The 20,657-nt window shown below is 46.6% G+C and overlaps 1 protein-coding gene across 1 annotated transcript; it reads right to left on the reverse strand.

Moving 5' to 3' along the window:
• Positions 1-13,179: 13,179 nt before the first annotated feature.
• IER2 (immediate early response 2) lies at positions 13,180-15,434 on the reverse strand. The gene has a single exon (XM_042454623.1). The coding sequence runs from the start codon at positions 15,221-15,223 to the stop codon at positions 14,528-14,530; it is 696 nt and encodes a 231-aa protein (XP_042310557.1). The 5' UTR covers positions 15,224-15,434; the 3' UTR covers positions 13,180-14,527.
• Positions 15,435-20,657: the final 5,223 nt, after the last annotated feature.

Raw genomic sequence — 20,657 nt, forward strand, 5'->3', positions numbered from 1 at the left:
TCCTTCTCCCACATATCTTTCTTGCAGAGGGGAGTAAGGAGGCCCAGTTGTTCTAGGCAAAGCTGGAATATTAAGGAAAGAGTGGGTTGCAGATCAGGACCAAGAGGCATTACCTGTGGTAGGGAGGAAACCTGATCTGAGAGCATAAGAGAATGAAGGGCATGTGGGGATTTCTCAGTACAACTGGTGGGGAGAGACATGAGTTTTTATAGTTCATATTAGCACATTTGCAGAAAGGACACACACAAGTACAAAGCTCCATGGCATAAATATGAAAGGGCAGTTCCCCGCTCATGCACTTTCGAGGACGTGTATTCAAGATCACTTAATAGGGATTAGTTTTGGATTGCTGCCTGTTTTAACAGGCTTTGCTGCTCTGCCACAAGAATTAAACAAATGAAGCTTTCTCCAGCACGGAAGAGAAATGCTTCACCTAATTTCTGTGGGTGGCTGAGGGTATCCAGGGCATAAAAAACAGACCCAAGGTGAAAAAAGGAGGCAATTGTCAGGGAAAATCCCTACCGCTGGTATTGTACTCTAGTACACTGGTTCCCAAACTTTGTTTCTCCAAATGTTTTTGGATTTCAGCTCCCAGAAGCCACAGCCAGGTGGGTCAAATATCAGGAATTCTGGAAGCTTAATTCCCAAACATCTGGATGACTAAAGTTTGGGAATCACCGCTGTAGTGTGTGTACACACACACACACACACACACACAGAGAGAGAGTATGGTATATACCATATTTCCCTAAGGAAGTAGACTTTAGGAAAGCTCATGCTGCCAACTTCTTTCTTTCAGTTAGTCTCAAAGGTGCTACAAGATCTGTCTACATACTGATTCTGCAGAGTAACACAGCTATATCTTGGGTGGTGTTCCCACTGGCCTAAAATGTCGATTAGGATGCGAATTAAGGGGGCATCGTTCCCATTTAACCCCGAATCCGATATGCATTGCCCCGGAATCGTTCCCATTCAGTTTCGAATCTGATTCGGGTTTTATTTTATAATCTGGATTATATGCCTATAAACCGGTTTAAAAAAACAGTAGGTTTTAAAGCGGATTATTTTTGCTCCCGGCGTCTGATTTGCGGTATCCGAATGGGAATGACAAGGGTGTCTGATTCGGGAACCTGGAGATGGGAGGAGCAGCGCTCAAGGGGCTGGCCTGGGGGGTGTCACCCTCTTTGTTCTCTTTCTGCATCGCCAGTGCCATTTTCTTCCATTCGCATAGCCTTTACCCCGGTGGATTGCAACCTCCCCTCTGTTCCACATTCATAGACCGATGTGTGAGGAGAGCCATTGAACACCATTTTTAACTATTATTTTTTCTTTTTTTTGCCTCTGCCTGAGCGCCTGAGCAGATGGGCTTTGCAGTACATGCCTGCTTGATTGCCCCTCAGACAGCCCAGGGAGCAATAGGGAGGCAAAGGGATTTGGGGGAATGGAGGCTCCTTCTCTCTTTCCCAGAGGAACTATGGGAAGACACAGGAGAGCCTGGACACCCAGGGATCTGAGGGGGGGAATCGAGCCGTCTCTTCTCTCTTCCCCAAAGAGTCTCTCCCCACTGAAGCCCGCTGCCTTTCCCTCTTGATCCGATTTGCCAAGACTGGGCTTTGGATGCAGAGTCTCTTTCCACTGAAACAGTAGGTTGTGTGTGTGTGTGTATAAAGTAAATTATAAAGTAACAACTTTTTTTTAATTTATGAAAAAAAACTCATCTGTAGTTCCAAACCCACTGTAGAAATACAGTAATACAGTTTGAGACCCCTTAACCTGCCCTGGCTCAGTACTAAGGAATTATGGGAACTGTTGTGTTTGTGAGACATTTATCCTCCTCTGCCAGAGAGTGCTGGTGCCATAATAAACTACCATTCCCAGGAGCTGTATAGCCTGTGAGTTGTAGTTTGTTGTGGCACCACCAATGGTGCCACAACAAACTACAGTTCCTAGAATTCCACAGCATGAAGCCATGGCAGTTAAAGTGGTTTCAAAACAGATTATTCCTGCAGTGCAGACGCAACCTTATTGGACACCTATTTTGAAACTGTGGCGGGCGTCCTGCGCCTTTAAGGCAGAGCCCTGTTCCCCCTTCCCTTGTCTATTTTGGCTCGCCCCTGTTTTCGTTTCCGCCATCCTGTTCCGCCTGCGGTGCCAGGAAATTCCCCGCTTCCGCACTAGCCGGCCAGAAGGAAAGGAAAGGAAGGGAAGGCAGGAAGGAAGGCGCCTGGAGGGAAAAGTTTCAGCCTGTGCCTCCCCCCATGGCTCACCACCCAGAAGCAGGGGACCAGACTTAGCCCTCCTTTTCCAGGCCTCCATTCCAACCTTTCTGCCCTGGAGGGATTCCAAAACATCGATTTGCAGCATGGCTAAGAAGCATGGGTTTGCATTTATATATGAGTGTTTTGAGCTTTTATTTGCTGGCCCAGGCTGTTGGATATTGTGCAGATGTGGGCAGACTATGGTTTTTTAAGGCCCTCACCAGTTCCAATTCCACATCTGGAGGGCACCTGATTTCCACCCTTGCTTTACCCTTTTATTCCACATGGGGCTAATCATTGATAAAGGAGATCCCCCCCCTTCTCAAAGCATGCTTGAATGCTATTTCACATATGTTCCTTTATCCCTGACATTAAAAAATAACTCTGGAGGAAAGAGACTACATCAGTGTTTCTCAAACTGGAGGCAGGATCCGGATTGGGGGGAGGGTAAAAGTGTTGCTAAAGGGGAGGGCACAAAACTTGGAGGCCCTGATCCCTCCCCCATCCCTTTTCTGTTCTGGAAGGAAAATGCATTTGGAGCCTCTACTTGAGAAATAGGAGAACTATTTCCTTATATGAAAATATTAATACACATGAGTGTGTGAATGAAAATACACAAACTAAACAAACTAAATATTTTTATTCATATACTACCGTACATCAAGCGGGGGCATGATCTCGGGATGTAAAGGTGGTCGCAAGGGTAAAAAGTTTTGAGAACCACCGGACCAGGGACGCAGCCAGGATTTTAGGAAGGGGGGGGGGTCCAGACTAAGTGCCACCATTATAATGGGGCTTGGGTGTGGCAGCACAGCAGCACACACCATTCATTTTTCTAATGGAAGGGGGGGTCCGGACCCCAAGAACCCTCCCCCCCTTGGCTACGTTCCTGACCGGACTGTATGTTTCAGTGCCCAGATGCAGTTCCAAAAAAGGACATAGATTGTATTCCTTGCAAATGGGGAGTGTGTGTGTGTGTGCAGTATACACATATTTATCTGTGGAGAGGAGTGGATCTGGATTATGTAGCATGGGAGCTGAATGAGTCTTGGGCCATTACTGAAATGCATTGCTCAAGATAAACATCTCCCTTTGTTTCTCCCAAGGGGAGGTAGCAGAGCTGTATAGCCTGTTTGATAACTACTGAGCTGTAGTGTAACTGGGTAGACCTTTGCCCTGCAGGCCTTGTTGAATAAAGCCCTGATCTCATCAATAGCACAGCAGCTTTGGGAAAGGATTGTTATTCACTGGGATTAACAGCCAGGACAATCTTGTCCAGTAAGATTGGAGCGGGTGCTTGAATGTAAGAAGGTATGCCAGACAAGGTGGGAACGTATACAGCTGGGAGAAGCAGTGCATAGCGACTTTTAGGTTTATAAAATTACATTTTTAGGCAACAAATCTCTGAATCCTGCAGCACCGTGACCATTGGTTGTCAGCTTTTTATAGTTTTGGGGATTCTGAAAGGCTTAGTCCAAAAAGTAATATTTCTAGGTGCTGGATAACATTTTCCTCCCACTCCCCAATATTTGTTGTTCAAGGAACAGGCAAAACTGTGATGTCAGCATGAGAGAACCATTTGTTTGGCTGCCACCTTTCCTGCTGGCACCCTCACTTCCTAAGATACAGCAGAGGTCAAGAATCAAGGGTGGGTGAAACTGGCTGCAGAGGAAGAAAAAGGGAAGTTGCTCAGGGGTGGGGGACAGCTCTGGCTTTGGCACAGGAAGGAAAGCAGTCCCACCCTGTAGTTGCTGCTTCCCCTTGATGTCATCATCAGCTAACAGAAAGAGTAATAAGAGCCAAACTGCTGTACCCACACATACGTTATTCATATACGTTTATACTGTATGCTGTTTGTATACATACACAAATATCTTCAGCTTCATTCTCTCATACAAGGCCACGTATTAATGGAACTATGGCCTGTTACAGACTGCCAAAATAAAGCTGCTTCGGGTCTCTTTGGAGGTATGTTGTTTAAATGATGCATGCACCCTAAGAATCCAGAAGCTGCACCAAAGCTGCACTCCAGTGCTTAGGAATGGAGTGTGGCTTTGGCGCGACCTCCGGACTTTTAGGACCCATGCATCATTTAAATAGCATACCTCCAAAGAGACCCAAAGCAGCTTTATTTTGGCAGTCTGTAACAGGCCTAAATATACTTGGATTATATATATCAAGAAAATAATTCTAAAGTGTGTGTTTATATTCAGAACAGACAGAACTGGGCTAAGATGTTTTGTTACATGAGACTAAAGACAAGATAGTACATGCATACACCCACCCACACATCCACATACAATAGCGAACAGAACTGGCTATCTAATCTTTCTTCAATTTTTATGAAGGAAGAGCATCTTCAATCTCATGTTAGGAAATGCAGGACAGTTGCCAAGCACACAATTATTTCCTAATGTCACTTCCCACATCTGCAATCTGAGGTGACTGCCTTACTTTGCCCAATGGCAGGGCCAGTTGTGGATTGATAGACCAAGGCCCTGGCTTTTGTTCCCTACAGTAACCTGTCAGCAAGTCCCATTGCTAAAGTTGGAGCTCTCTTGCCATGATCTCCTTGTTTTTCATCTAAATTAAGCTAACAATAGGAAGAGAGCTTTGGAACAAGTGCCCACTGCGTAATAATCCCTGCCCCACAAGCATGTTGTTTGTTGCTGTTGTATGCCTTCAAGTCATTTCTGACTTCTGATGACCATAAAGTGAACCTATCATTGGGTTTCCTGGGGCTGAGATTGTGTGACTTGCCCAAAGTCACTCAATGTGTTTCGTGGATGAGGGGTGAATTGAACCCAAGTTTCCAGAGTTATAGTCCAACACTCAAGCCACTGCACTGTGCTGTCTACCACAAGCATATACATTTCTATTGACAAAAAAGCAATGTTGATGTCCCTAATAGACTTACAAATGTATGGACAAACTATCCAGGGGAGTAGATGCAAGGCATATACAGTGGTACCCCGGGTTACGAATGTAATTCGTTCCGCGGCGCCGTTCGTAACCCGAAAAATTTCGCTAGCCGAAAAAGCCATAGCCGCTAGCGCTGAAAGCCGCGATTTCGTGTGAAAAAGCGCCGAAAAGCACCAAAAATTTTTTCGTAAGCCGGAAAAAAAAACGTAACCCGAAACAGTTTTTTCCTATTTATTTTTTTTTCGTATCCCGGAAATTTCGTAACGCGGTGATTTCGTATCCCGGGGTACCACTGTAATGCTTCCTACATCTATGTCCAATGTGGGTTTTCCTTGCATAGCAAATGCGGGTGGGGGGAATTGTTGGTGGGGCAGCGGGAGAGAATGCGGTAGGGATTCCATTCCTTGTCTTGAATATAAAAGTTCTCTGCTCTTATACTCGAGAACGAATTATTTTCCACACATCCTGTGAACAGAAACAACAGGTGTGAGACTGAGTTTTCTGTAAACAATGTTTCTAGGAGGTGAGATCTGGGTCATTTATAGAGAAAGCAGAGAGATTGCCTGATTGTCGACTGCTGTGTTGGGGGGGGGGGTTAGTGGTGGTTGTGTGTGTATGTTTGTTTTGCTTCCAAATCCATTAGAGATTATTGTGATTAGACAAAGGTTGCAATATGAACTTTGGATATGCTCTGAAGGAGACCAGGCAGCAACCGTCCAAAGTACTAAACACAGGCTTATGTTAGTGTTTTTGACCCTTTCCCTTTTGAAGCTGCACAACCATTGGAGATCCCACTCACCTCACATTTCTCCTTGCATTTTATCAGGCTTTTGCCAAGCTGCCTGTTGCTCCAAGCTGACTGGCAGTGTGCCTAAGCTGAAATGTGCAAGTGACGCCCTACTAGGGCGAGGGACAAGAAAGAGTCAGTCCGTTCCCAAGGCACCTCCCTAAGCCTGTCCCCGTGAGTGTCTGGCATGTGCAGCCTGACAGTGCAGGAAGGGGAAGCTGGAGCTGCAGGAGAAGTGGTGTTGGTTGTATTCAGGTAGAAGGGCATTGCCCAAGATGGGAGGAGGACACTCTTCAAATCAAAGCATTTTCTGCCATCGAGAGGCACAATCAATCAGAACAGCAGGAAAAGAATAGAATATCCTATCCAGCAGGAGGAAATTCAGAATTTGCACTTGTTCATGTTTCTGAAAGACATGCAAGTTCCTTCCAGGAATTTGAAAAGTCCTGTTGCTCTCAGTAGGCATTATATTCTAGCAACACAGGTTTCTTCCATATCATAATTCAAAAAGTGATTTAAATTATAAAGGAAAGAAAGAGGCATTCATGACCTCTGCTTTCTTCTCCCCTCCCCCATCACTTTAAAAGTTAAAGAAGTACATGGGTAAGCTGACCAAGGTTACAATCCCAGCTTCCATTAGACATGATTTAAAAAAATTATTTTCCAACCTCTTTTGTCTCCTCAAAAGCTGAAGAAGGTAGTGTGACTTGATGGCATCCTTTTTCTCCACCTAGCACTGTAGTGGTCTTGTCTGTTCAGGGCTGGAAACATTCAAATTTTGTGGTTTAGAGTAAGGTTGACTACTAGGACACAAATTCTGCCTGCTCCCCAAGAGGCGATGATTCCCTCACTGTCGAGGTCCCTGTTCTGAAGTGGAGTTCCTGAGGAGTGCTAAGCAAATTGAGGGGCTGTGTATAGATTTTCATATGAGACATTGAATATTAGCATTTTCACTTTTATCACAAAAATTAAAATCACACTTCTAGTTTGCTACACACCCAGCTTGCTCGAAAGATGGCTTTAGGTTAGGAATAGATAAACAACCAAATGTACAAATGACAATCTCTGCATTCATTGTACAAAGTATTTAAAACATGACAGGGAAATGTCCATGTGTGAAATTTGCCTCACTTGTCTGGTTACATCATGCACTAGTTTGTTTTTATTTTTTGGTGTATGCATAATCTTCTGTTATTCATGCAGTATAGCATGGGGCAAAAGTAATGAAATCATTGTTTTCATTTGCTGTTGGGGATCTCCAGTTTTTTAAAATCTGAGAGTAGTTGTTCAGTGTATATAGATTCAGCTGTGTATGTCTATCATTAATGATTTGAAATACAGGACATGGGTTCAAAGAGGTCATGTGACTCGTATGAAGTTTGGGTCCCTGGAAGAGTCTGGACTTGAGGCCCCTTCTTAATACTAACTCACTAGATTTTGTTTCTGGGGGGCATGGGACAGGAGAAATACGACAACACCAGGAGTCCTAGCTTCTAGCATAACCTGCTCTAGCTGTGGGTTTACGCAGCCTGTCTACAAAGCAGTTTCCCATGGGTGCTAATTATTCCAAGGTGTGGCCCATAATTGCTCAGGTTGGAGCCTTTTAATGAGGCTGTCTGGCTGCTCCCTGCCCATGATAATATTCAGTAGTAATTCCACATGCTGAGAAGTGGAGTAATCGTGGGATTTTAGCCTGCTCCAGCTACATGGCATGAGAAGAATGGCAAGGGCACACCCACTCGGGTTAGAAGAGGCTGGACAAAGGATAACCACTCTGAATAAAAACCTTGAGCAACTTCTGTACTATCTAGACTGGTTGGTATGTCACAAAGACATACTGAGACACAGGTGGGGTACATGATAAGAGTGGCTTCTGCCTGAATGATAGAATGAATTAAGCTAAACGATCACTAAAACAAAAACTGAGCTTCCTTTGACTGACATTTATCACTCATGGCAAATAGTTAAGTAAAGGACAGTAATTAGTTTCATTTTTCAGTCATACAAGGATCTGTAGGATGGGTCCAAATTCCTGCATTAGCATGGCTGAGTGGGGATTCAAACACTCTTTTTGCTTCTTACTAAAGAGAGAAAGAAATTCAATGAAACCAACAGAAAGAAAAAAAAATTCTATACCTGTTAAAAATATGTTGTGGTCTTAGAAATAACTAATATAGGAGAGAGTTGTGATCATAAGAATCTTATGAGACTGTAGGTACAAACACACTTTCCATCACTTTCTCCCCTTTCCTTTCTTCTCTCCCCCCCCCCTCCGCTGCCCTTCACTCAGTGAGAACACAGGAACTTCAGCAGGTGCCGGATGCGGAACAGGCCATCCGCTTTGGTATCCTGTCTTCTGGGTAGCCAAAGCACAGGAAATCAACCTGATTGCATTTGGTGTGCTAGGCTCTTCCTTGTTCTATAATACCCATATCCTCGCTTAGATTTTTTTCCCCTTTCATTGCTGTCCTTCAGCCTGTGCCTGGGGGGTGGGGTGAGGGGTGGAGGGGCTTCAAATTCCTGGCAGAGAGTCACTGCGTGAGTGGGAGTCATTAGCTATTCTGCCTTTGTTCTGCTGGAGATGTGCTTGGGGCGTTATCAAAGACCCTTCTGTCTATTCACAGGGGGAGTGTCTTGCACAGGCAATGGCGTGACAGGGCCCCAAGGTGCAATGTGGAATCGTCTGGGCTCTGTGGATTTCCCACACATCATCAGTGCTGGGAGGCTGAAGAGGCATAGCCAAGGGGACAGAAACACTGCAATTCACACACAAATTAGTACAGCAAAGAACGATGTTGCAGATTGGGAGAACAAAAATTGTGTCATTTAAAACCCTCCAGGTACTTGGCATTTTATTGAAAAGAGCAAGGCTGGGGCTTATGTTGCAGTCACCTTACATGATAACAGTATATGCAGGAGGCAACCCATCTATCATGGCAGAAGAGAATGCTTTTTCTTTCATCTTACATATAGAAATCAGCAGCTTTATTCTGAGGCAGATTGTGATTCATTTAGGCCACAATGTAGTAGAAACTCTTTTATGAGACAGAAGCTTCTCCTCATCCTCCTAACATCCTTTGTGCAAGACAATGTTGGATTACATGTGTACTGCACTATTTATTATCAGCAGACTTATAGGCAATAAAAAGAACACAGGTATCAAACCATGCATTTAAAAAACCTTCGCACACCCCAAAATCCTTACATTAAACAGTTATATTTCAAAGGGTAAAAAAAATATCCTCCATATCAGGCAATAGCAGATTATTAGCACACACAGGTCAGTAGTGGGACTAGGCATTGCATAGAATGAGGTATCTTGCATCATCTAGCCAGCATGGAAAGGTTTGCAGCTTGTTTAATAGTCTTATCTAAACAAGGGCTATGTGTCCCATAAAGGAAGTCTGATTCTTGACCTTGAACAGTCCTTGGAATCACTGACAAGGAGAACTGGTGACCATGCCTGATTAAAGGTTATTTGGGCACAGTCTGTGCTGTGATAATTTGAGAAGCCACAACAGCCCCTGACACACATTGACTAATAAATCTGATGCACAAAATAGGCAGATTCTTTCTTTAGTTGATAATGTTAGTGAAAAGGGATGTCATGCTTTCATTGTCCTCAGAATTCATCATCAAGCTCTAGTTCACATCAGTGTAGTGATTCAGATTACACTGGATGAAAGTACACATCTAAAACTAGGGGCTAGTTAGGGGCTGTTATTGTCAGGCAGTCTTCTCAAATGTGGGAAGCAGGTTTTAAGCCCTTTTATTAAGTGTGCTTAATGGAAACAACATGCAAAAAAAAAAAAAAAAATACACGGACTTAGAATTTACAATAGAACTGTCATCACAAAGCCTAGATTTTGTAGGTTTTATATCCCAATCAGTCTCAGAAGCATACCACTGTGGTTTGCTCCTTAGTCTTCTCCCTGCACACAGAAGAACAACTCTCTAATGAATGGCCAAGTCTGCCATTAGAACCCTTGTCTTCACTTTAAAATTTTTCTTTGCCCTAAGTTGCCCCATGCTTAGATGTTCCATTTGTCTGATAATTCGCAGCAACAGTGTACACAAGGGGGTGGGTGTGTGGGGCAACAAACATCTGACTAGGAGCAACAAGAGGACTAAAGACCTAAGGGCATTTGGGAGTGTCTTCTGATTCTAGAGGGTTTCTAAGCTTTGCTTAGCATTCCAAACAGTACTTTACAGTAGGACAAAGATTTTACCCAGGATCAGTGCAAGGTCCCAAATTAAGTTACCTGTTTACTGTACCCAGAATGCTTAGCAATAACAAAAAAGTAGGGCACAGTCCTATACCCCATCACATCAAACTTTTGTGGCTTCTGTGTAGGACCGGAGCAGCCATGCTATGACAAAGACTGACTTTTAACTGACTCATTGACCAGGGTGGAGTGTGTAGTTGTAAGAGGATCTAGGGTTGGGCTGAACTTGAGGCCTGGTTCTTGCTAACAAAGTTTTCTCTGGGGAGAAACTGCTTGTTACGAGCAGCAGTCAGTGATGTAAGACCTTCATTTGTAGCCAGTCTAGGTCTCCGATGCTCTGGCAAGTGGCAATCCCACACTTTGAGGTAAAAGCAAAGAATAGAGTTACACTGATTAGTATCAGTCCTGTTTCAGAAACTTCAAGCACTTCATACCTGCTGAAGAATTAATCTTATAAAAAGGACTATCACATGTGTTTGGTTAGGACTCTGGAGACCAGAGTTTGAATCCTCGGTCAGCCATGGAAACCCACTGGGTGACCTTGGGCAAGTCATATACTCTCAGCCTCAGATGAATAAATCTTGCCTAGAAAATCCTGCAATAGGTTTGCCTTTGTTTCTGTCTGCCTTCAATTAGTTTCCAATTTATGGTGACCTTATGGGGTTTTCTGAGGCTGAGAAAGTGTGACTTGCCCAAAGTCACCCAGTGCATTTATAAATAAGGTTAATAATAATAATGGCCAGGCAGAGATTCAATGGTGATCTCCAGAGTTGTAGTCCAGTGCTCAAAGAGCTGGCTCCAGGTTTGCCTTAGGGTCACCTAGGCACACAACTACAAACAGCAGGCAATCACCTGATTGTTGTGGAAGGGAAAATTACCAGGTTACAGGCTCTAAAATGGCAGCAGCTCAAATTACAAGGAGTAAATTCCTGAGCCTTGAATCACGGCAGAGTTCCTGTAGCCTCTGGGGCCCAGTCTCCATTGATCTCATCCCACCTGCTTGCTCAGCTCTTACCGAGCATTCCACCGAAACCCACAGGGCTACAAGGGACATATTTAGTAAATCCTTGATGTATCACCCATAGCCTTTAAAGTACTGAAGCTAAAAGATGGACTTTGCCCCAAAGCATGTATCCTTGTGTCACACTGAATTATATTAAGAAGGGGAAGCAATTTAGCACCACCTTTAAGGCTGATTGATATATCTTAGCATGAACTTTCATGGACATCAATCCACTTCCTCAGATGCAATGATAGAGGCAGCAACATACTAATATGGTTATTTCAAAGTGCCCATTTTCTAACATATTTTATTCTCTAAATAATCATCCTTGTCTTTGTAAGTTTTGACTGTATTTCACATTACAAAAGAAAATAACTCTGGACAAGCCAACAGACTTTCATGATCAGCCTTTATGAACCTTTTTACCTTAGAAGAACTCTTGAAATAATGCATAAAAATATATCTACATCTCAAAAGAAAGGGTTTCGCCTCCAATCATGAACTATCACGAAACCCTGGTTAAGAAACCCTGTCCTTGATAAATCAGTGACGCCACCAGTCACTTGAGTTTATATAGCTGTCATGTTTAATGTTCCACCAAAGAGAACCACACTATTGCTGTCCAACACCCACAGGGCCCAGTCACCTGTATTAGCCAGCAAGCCCTTATGAAATGTTTCCATTACATGACCAACAAACTGCAGATAAGCACAAATTGCTCTCACTGGCGATTACCTTAGTAAGATCCCACAGCTGCTCATGATTTGCAGTGTATACACACAACCAGGCTCCTGCCTGCCAGCACTGTCCAGCTGGCTACCGGCCCATGTTTATGGAAAGGCTATTTTTGTTCATTATAAACAAGTTTACAAGCTGTGTTAATGGAGCTTCCTATGTTCTCACACCCATACTGAAACCACGCAGTGTTATGCAACTTGAGCAACTTGAACCTAGCTACCTGGGATGATGGGATCTGTAAGGCAATCCCTAACCTCATCAGCTGTCCAAAGAGTAACAGACCAACTACTGTGGCCTAAGCAAGGCTCGATGTAAGCTGTTCTGATAGCCTTTTGGCTGAAGAGCGGGGTATAAATACTATAAATAAGTAATAAACAAACTTGATCCCTGCCCACCCCACCCGTGTGTTCTTGGAAACAGCCACATCAAATTCTGGATACACCAATTTACATAGGCTTCCTGTGAACATTTTGTTAACTGTGTGCCTTCAAGTCGTTGTGATTTATGGAAACCCTAAAGCAAACCTATCATGGTGTTTTATTGGCAAGATTTTTTCAGTGGGGATTTGCCTTTGCCTTCCCCTGACAGAGTATGACTTGCCCAATGTCACATTTTCCATGGCTGAGCAGGGATTTGAAACCTGGTCTTGAGTCACAGGCCAATGCTCAAACCACACCACCACACTGGCTGCCCTTTGAGAATACTATTAACCCCTTATTCCATCACTGAATCACACTGATTTGCAACTAATAGTCCAAATAGACTGGAAATACTATTCAAACACATAGCTGTGTTGATCTAGGTCTGTATGCAAAGGGGTGTTGTAGGATCTTTGAGATGTGGAAGAGAAGTTGATAGCATAAACTTTTGCAGAAGCCAATCTACTCCTTCAGATGTAGCTTAAAGCTATGAAAGCTTATGCTACCAGCTTCTTTCTCTAAGTCCAAAAGGTGCTACGACACCCTCTTACATACTAAGTTACAGGTCTGTCAGCTGGAGGATTCTGAGTATTGTAGTTTAAAAGCTCCAATTTTTTCAACCCTTTCATATGTTGTTAATAAAGTTGTTAATGGTTCTCTATCAATCTGCTACTCTATCATTTTCAGTTGTTTCTTTAATATGGCAACAGGCCTTGTGCATTTGGAGATGGGGAACCCTAGTCTCTGAACATCCCCCCCTTCCAAGAGCTCAACCCTTCCAAGTTCAGATTTGTTTCATTGCAGCAAAGAACTAAACACCACAGGATTTGTAAAAAATCAAATTGTCTTTATTTCAGTGTCCAAAAATATAAACACTGTGAAAGTAAGAAAACAGAACCAAATAAGCCAGTATTGTTGCCCTCTTCCAAGGCATCAGAAAGACAAATGTAAATTACATACATTTTGCATTACAAAGTACCTTGACAGTGACCAGTCTTGCACACCATTTAGCAACACACTGACATACATCGATTACCAGTCTGAAATTTTTCTCTCTCATACACACTCACAGTAGATAAATTCAAGACAATAGGAACTTTGTACATTTGAGAACAAAGCAGAAGAAATGCTTCAGGAACAACAACAACAAAAAGGCAAAAGTGGTGTCATGAAATCTCATTGAGGAACCCGATTTTAAAAAATAAAGAAGACAAGACACTGAGAATACAGGTTGAATTGCTCAAAATGCCCCTTGCTGGGGTGAAAAACAACCAAAGTCATGAGGCAGAAGCAATGCTCCTCCTCACTATCCCCCACAGATAGCAACAGCTTCCGTCATTGAGGAAAGGATGACATACCTCAAATGAGGGGGGAACCACTCCGCTTCCGCTCCCTTCTGTGGGTTCAGGGCTCCACCCACACCTAAAAAGCCCCACGGAAAACACACACACACGGAGTCTGCTAAGGCAACATGAACAGGAAATCCCCAGCACTCCTGGCCCCAGTGTAAGAATGCAAATGCGAGTCATATGAGAGATGTGTCATAACCAGTATGACTGGTCCCGTTTCCCCTTCCTTTCCTCCTCCCCCCCCCCCCACACACAACACACAAAGCCAAATGTGGTGCTGAGATCTTCTCTGGCACAAAGACCGGGGGTGGGGTGGGGGAAAACGAAATACACCACTGCCCCCCCCCACCATCCCAGCAACAGGAGCTGCTTCCCCCAAGAAGGCCCTTCTCATACAGAAAGGGCAAAGGGGGAGGGAGTCGTGTAGTGTGTGTTGGGGCTGAGAACCAAAAAGCCCACCCAGAGCTGCCTTAAGGCAAGGCAGGATAAACCCAGCCCGGCTGTCAGGGGCACAGCCCCAGTGTCCGCTGGCTTCCCGGCCAGGAAACGTGGCCCTTGCCCAGAGTTATTCTCGGCCGTCTCCTCCTCTGAGGCCGGGGGCGCCCAGTCCTTGGCTGCCTGTGCTCTGGGCCGCCAGCAGGGCAGAGGAGGCTCTCCTCCTCCCTCCCTCCCTCCGCAGCCTCCCTCACTGGCGGCAATGGCAATGGCGAGGCCTCCCTCCTCCTCCTCCTCCTCGCGGAGGGTCTCCCGCGGGCTCCGCTGCTGCTTCTCCTCCTCCTCCGTCTTTTCCAGCTCCGAGTCTCTGCCTGGCGGAAGAAGGGCGGGCTAGAAGGCCACCACGGCCCTCACCAGGATGCTCAGGACCCCCTCGCCTTGCCGGCAGCAGCCGCCCTTGGCCTCCTCGGGGCCCGGCGCCGTCGCGGCCGCCGTCGTAGCGGGGATCAGCCCCGAGAAGCGGTCCTGGAGGACGCGGGCCAGGCTGGGGAAGGGCCCCTCCTGTCCCTGGGGCGGCCGCTCGCCCTCCTCCCCCTCCAGCCTGGCCTTCTTGCTGGGCACCAGGCCGGCCTCGGCGTCCTCGGAGGCGCCCATCTTGCCCAGGCTGCTGCTCCGGCGCTTGCGGCTGGGCTTGGCCGAGGGGCGCCAGGGCGGCGGGTGGGCCTCGCTTCCTCTTCCGCCGCCGCCGCCTCCGCCCTCGGGCTCCTCCTGGGTCTCCATGGGCTCCGGCTCGGCGGCGCTGGCGTCACACGGCGCCCGGGGATCCTGCTGGACCGGGACCGCCTCCACCAGGCCCCCTCCGCAGGCCCCCATCCCGCCTCGGGCCCCTTCTCCTTCTCCCTCTCCTTGCTCCTCCTCCTCCTCCTCCTCCAGCTTGGCCGAGAGGTAGAGGTCGCGGGCGTTGCGCATGACGAGCGAGAGCTGGAGGCTGCGGTGGAGGCGGAGGCCGCCGCGCTGCATCCGCGAGTGGTACATCTTCCACACCGACATCGTCATGATGCGCTGCGCCTCCTTCTGCACCTCCATGATGGCGGAACGGGAGCGAGGGAGAGCGTGGGTTTCTCCTCGACGCTCTGCGGATCCGGGGGGGAGGATGGGAACTCCTTCTCGGCCTTTTCCTTCCCCCGCAAAGGCCAACCGCCGCCGCCGCCCCCGCTGTCCGCTTTCCCCTTTGTCTCTGGAGCCGCAGACTCTCAGGCGACCTTCTCCCGGCGACGTCAGCCCCGACTGAACGCGGCCGCGCCCAGCGTTCCGCCTTTTATACCGCCGGTGATCTCAGCGCCCGGGCCGGCCACGCCCCCTCCGCGCGCCGCTTCCGGCCCTTTGCCGCGCGCCACTCTGGCTGCTGCTGCTGCTGCTGCTGGCCTCTCCGAGGGGGAGGGGCAGCAGCTGCAGAGCGAGAAAAGGAGCCTGGGGCGCCCCCTGGCCCTGGGAAAGTAATCACCCGAGTGGCGGGGGAGAAGTGCGTCTCTGGGCTCATTTTGGCCCCAGCTGGGCCCGGAAGAAGCCCAGCTTGCAGCTCTGTGCTCGTGCGTTTTTAGCTGCATGCTTTGGAATTCACTGGGAGCCCTTTATGCAGCGGGGTTGTTACTGTGGTTATGGGGCTTCCACGTCGTTCCCCGTTTGTGGCAACTCTAAGGCGAAAGGGGGAGTTCTTTCAGAGTTTTATTCAGCGGGGATTTGCCATTGCCACCCTCTGAGGCTGAGAGAGTGTGACTTGCCCAATGTCTCCCAGAGGGCTCCCTCGGCCAAGCCGGGATTTGAACTCGACTCCAGAAACTACTATGCCACGTAGGCCCCACACAGTGAGGTTTACTTGTATGTAAATAGGATCCCAGCCTGCGCACATTTATTTGGGTTTAAGCAAAGATCATTTGGCTTCCATGCATTGTTAAGACCGGGCTAGAAAATTTAGGCAGGCCCACCACTGGGTTGTTTTGCATTAGATTGCATTTGATCATTGGCAACGGACAGGTAAACTGACTCAACTGGATTGCTTTACGCTTGAAATGAGAGTACCGATGCCACTTGATGGTGTGGCTACCCAGCAGTGAAGCTGCCCTTAAGGGGCTGCTGCCATCATGCAACCACAAGGACATATTTTCCATGTGAAGTATGGTAACTTGCTACAAGTGCTCAAAGTAGCTAGCTAGGAGCACAGCAGAGATTATTCAACAGATGTCTCTTTGGACAAGGAGTGGGGAGCCTGTGGCCCTTCACTTTCTCTTCCATCCGTGCTAACCATTGTAACCAATAAGAAATGTAGTTCAGCAGCATCTGGAAAGTCACAGGTTATCTGTTCCTGATTTCTCCAACGTAGTTTCTCTGTGACTATAACAGAAACTTTGGTTTCAGGTCTCAACCATCACGCAGGGCAAAATGTGGCCCTCCAGATGCTACTGGTACTAGCCAGCACTGACAATTGTGAGGAACGCTGGAAAATGCAGTTCAGCAACATTCAGGACAGACCTTGCGCAATAGGCCTTGCTGTAGGCCAGAATTAAAGATACTATCTGCAGCTTGACCAAACTTAGGTAGAGAGATAGAGAGATGGACCCACTATCCTCTTCCCAATCATATACCTATCTAGGTTCTCCTGATGAATGGAAAAACTAGTTCCACTGAAAAGTATAGCATCTGAAGTGCAAGCCTCCGTCTGTAGCGTTAGATCTGTCATGGCTTGTTGATACACTGAGCAATGAACTACAAAATGGGACTACACCTTTCCCATTTCCCCTACTCCTGCTTTCCCTTTCCGACTGTTTTTATGCGGCACATGCTGCACAACTCATCCAATACAGTATTCGTTTGGAAGGAAGTGTATTGATTTCAAAGTGTGTGCACACATCTGTAGCCTTTAACTTTTTGCATTTCCCAAATCTATAATTTAATAACCTCAGCTGGTCAGAATAACTAATTTAAAGCTTCTCCTCTTCTTCCTTAGTTGTATTAAGAACATTAACAAGTTATGTATTCCAGGCTAAAAGTATTATTTGAATCTTTACTCATTTTATATAGAGGTAAACTGCATTGATTTCAGTGGAATTTATTTAATTCAGAGTATGTTCGCAGGAAAACTGCCTATAGCTTATCAGGTGACAACAACAGGAGATACTAACAACAGTTCTATAATTTTTCTTCTTAAGGTCCCTTTCTAGGAAACCTTGCATCATATTTGTTCAGTTACTTTAAAGTCATGCTTGGGAATAAATGAACTCTGAACCATCTTTCCTTTGACAAATAGTAGCAGTCTGGAAGTTTCCTAATGGTTTGGTTTCGGATTCTGAAATCCATTACTGTACAATTGAGCATTCACATTCAACAGCAAATCTGTTTTACCTTCATGCAGAACTAGTGCTAAAAACAATTGTCAGTCTGATGCACATATGTGACTCAAGCAATTTTAATTTCATTTGCCCAGCAGTTTGAAATCTCTCCAGCTAGATCAACTACTGTGGTTGCAGATTGGTGCTTGTAATCCCTGTTATTTCATCAAGGCTGATTAAGCCTACTGGCGATAGCAGATGAAGAAAGCATTTCAGTTAGAAGTGGTGGCTAAGCTAAGATTGTTTTCTAAACAGAACACATTGTAAAAGTTGTCATGAAAGGAGGGTAGATGTGGCTTAACATTCAAATCAATGCAAAAGTATTCCTAGATGGGTATTACAGGCAGAAGTAAACTGTGAGCAATGTTTACTTCTGGAAATCTCAAGATCTGGCATGCTGGAATTTATGTGAGTTCAAAACCAGTATGTAGGTATCTGGTCTGGAGAACTGGGGAGTCTGCACACTTTGCTGGCATTTTTATTTGTCCTAAAAAAGCACTGTTTGACTTTGTTTTTTCCATCACTGAGCAACACAGATATTGTTTTGGTTTTAGGTAAGATTATTTGCACTTTCGTACACAAATATTCGTACACTTTTGTACACAAATTCAGGGTTCCTTGGTGCAGCTCTAACAGGGGGAAAAGTGTAGTGTTTTCTACTGGAGTTGGAAAGGGCAGGAATGGGAGAATATGTAGGCAGTTTTCTCCTGCTTAAATACTCAAAGGTGGTGTTGGTGGGGAGCAATGATGCCCAGGCCTGCTTTCCTTAGCAGCAGCATGTGGGGGGGGGGGGGGGGGACTAGGCAGTTTCCTTTTTATCAGATTTTTCTCCCCAGCACATCTGTGCAAACTGTGTTCCTGCCTGCCTCCCTCAGCATTGTTCTGTAAAGTTTAACAACTTGTGTTGCCAAGCCTTGGGCCTGCTGTTGGGAATCCCACTGGGTGGGTCACAATCTCAGGTTGCCTTTTTGTTCCTGCCCTCTCCCGCACCCCCTGGCCTCACTCGGAGCGCATGAAGGTGCCAGGCGAAACTTGGCACGTTATTCCCTGGGTGTAGACTATGGTGGTGGTGCTGGAAGGCAGTGACGTTTGCACACACAAGGTTCCATTCACAGTTTGGGCTTTCCTAGCAAGCCTTTCCCTGATCTGACAGGGTCAGGAGGGGAGGGCAAGTTTACAACTATGCTGATCAGGGCCGCATTAAGACTTTTAGAGGCCCTAAGCACTTAAACCCGGTGTGGGAGCCAGTGGCGTAGCAGTTTGAGCATTGGACTGTGACTCTGGAGACCAGGGTTCGAATCCTGGCTCAGCCATGGAAACTCACTGGGTGACCTTGGCCAAGTGACACTCTCAGCCTCAGAGGAAGGCAATGTCAAACCCCCTTCTGATCAAATCTTGCCAAGAAAAGGTTTGCCGTAAGTCAGAAACTACTTAGAGGCAGACAAGCACTTAGAAAAAAGAAAAACTGGTGGCTGCATAAATACCTAATTGACAGTAACAAACAGTACTAAACTGTAAAATTATTATTTCTTCATTGTTTCTTTCCTAGTGATCTAAAAGATGGAAAATAATGTTTATTTTTGTATACTTTAAAGTTTTATCTTCTTTATTTTTTGGCAAAATTGTAAAATCTGTGATCAGAGTAGACCACACAAAACTCCTGCCCTCTCGATGTGGAGTTTGCACACCTTCCCTGGTACCCTAAGCACCACGTGCTTATTTTGCAAAGGGGGCCTCCCTCCCTCCCTCCCAGAGGCCCCTCCCACTCCCCTCTCCCTTTGTTCAGCGGGGGAATTATTGGCCCATGACGACAATCGGGGGCGGGGCTTGGGGCTGCCTTTACCAGTGTTCGAAAAGATTAAAAAAAGATGCTGACGTCCCATCGCCGGGATCCTGCGCGGCTTCCTGTGTCCATATATGGGCAACGAAGGAAAGAAAGGCCTCCATGGCGTTTCCGGGGGAGACAAAGGCAGTGGCTGCATCCACACAGGAGAAATAGCCCGTCTTGGCACCGCTTTAACGCTTTTCTGGCTCAAGGCTATGGAATTCTGGGAGTTGGGAGTTCCACTGACATCCTTATTTAGATTTAGAAATCTTATTTAGATTTCCTATACAAATCTTATTGAGGCTTTCAAAACTCACCACATTCTTTGGAGGCCTTAAAACAGAGGCTGTTGGGCCTGCTTTGATTGTGATTTCCTGCATGGCAGAAAGGGGTTGGGCTGGAGGGCCCTTGGGGTCTCTTCCAACTCTAGGATTGTATGTACTTTGCATATTTTGGTCGGCCCCATGAAGGCATGGCTGTTTTGTGGATTTGGGGTGTTACTGTACTTTGCTACATGGCCAACACAGCTCCCCCCCCCCCCCCATATATATACTTTGACCTGCCCAAGCTTAGCTGTGGCTGATTCCAAAAATAAAAAGAAATCCAATGCACTGTTAAGCCCAAGAGGCAAGAAGTTGCACTGAAGGGAAGGCAGCTTCCTTCCGAGAAGACAGGCACAGGCTTGGGCTTGCCCTTCCATCCTGACTGCGGCCAAGGGAAGGAGCCAGTCAGGACACGCCGCTCTCCCTGGCACGGCTCCCTTGGCCTAGTTGCGTCGTCGTCGTCGTCATCCCCATCCGAGGCCCCCTCCCCTTTGGCCCAGGGACTCCAGGTGCCCAGCCTGCGCACAAGCAGCCGCTGCTGCCCTGCACTGCAAAGACCTAGCTGCCCGAGTCTGGGAAGTCAGTGTGCAAAGGAGCTTTCCTAGACTGGCGCCTGCTTCCTCAGCTGCATGGGATGGACCCTGCGTTCCGCCCAGGGGCACCGAGGCCCGAAACAGGCTGCAGAAATCATCCACTTGGAGACCACTTGCACTGCCCCAGCCCTCAAGGCTAGGGAGTGTTTGTGAGACATGTAGCCTTCTCTGTCAGAGAGAGCTCTGGGGCCACGATAAACTGCAGTTCCCAGGATTCTCCAGCACTGAGCCAGGGCAGTTCAAGCGGTCTCAAACTGGATTATTTCTGCAGTGTGTTTTAGGCCTCCTAAAGCTGGTGCACCTTAACTTCTTTCTTTCCCTTAGCCGCACTGAAAAGGATGGAGGCCTGGAGATCCTTGTGTGTGTAGTAGGGAGGGAGGGAGGGAGGAAGGA

This window comes from Sceloporus undulatus, chromosome 2 (assembly GCF_019175285.1).
Source record: "Sceloporus undulatus isolate JIND9_A2432 ecotype Alabama chromosome 2, SceUnd_v1.1, whole genome shotgun sequence".
NCBI classification, from domain to species: domain Eukaryota; kingdom Metazoa; phylum Chordata; class Lepidosauria; order Squamata; family Phrynosomatidae; genus Sceloporus; species Sceloporus undulatus.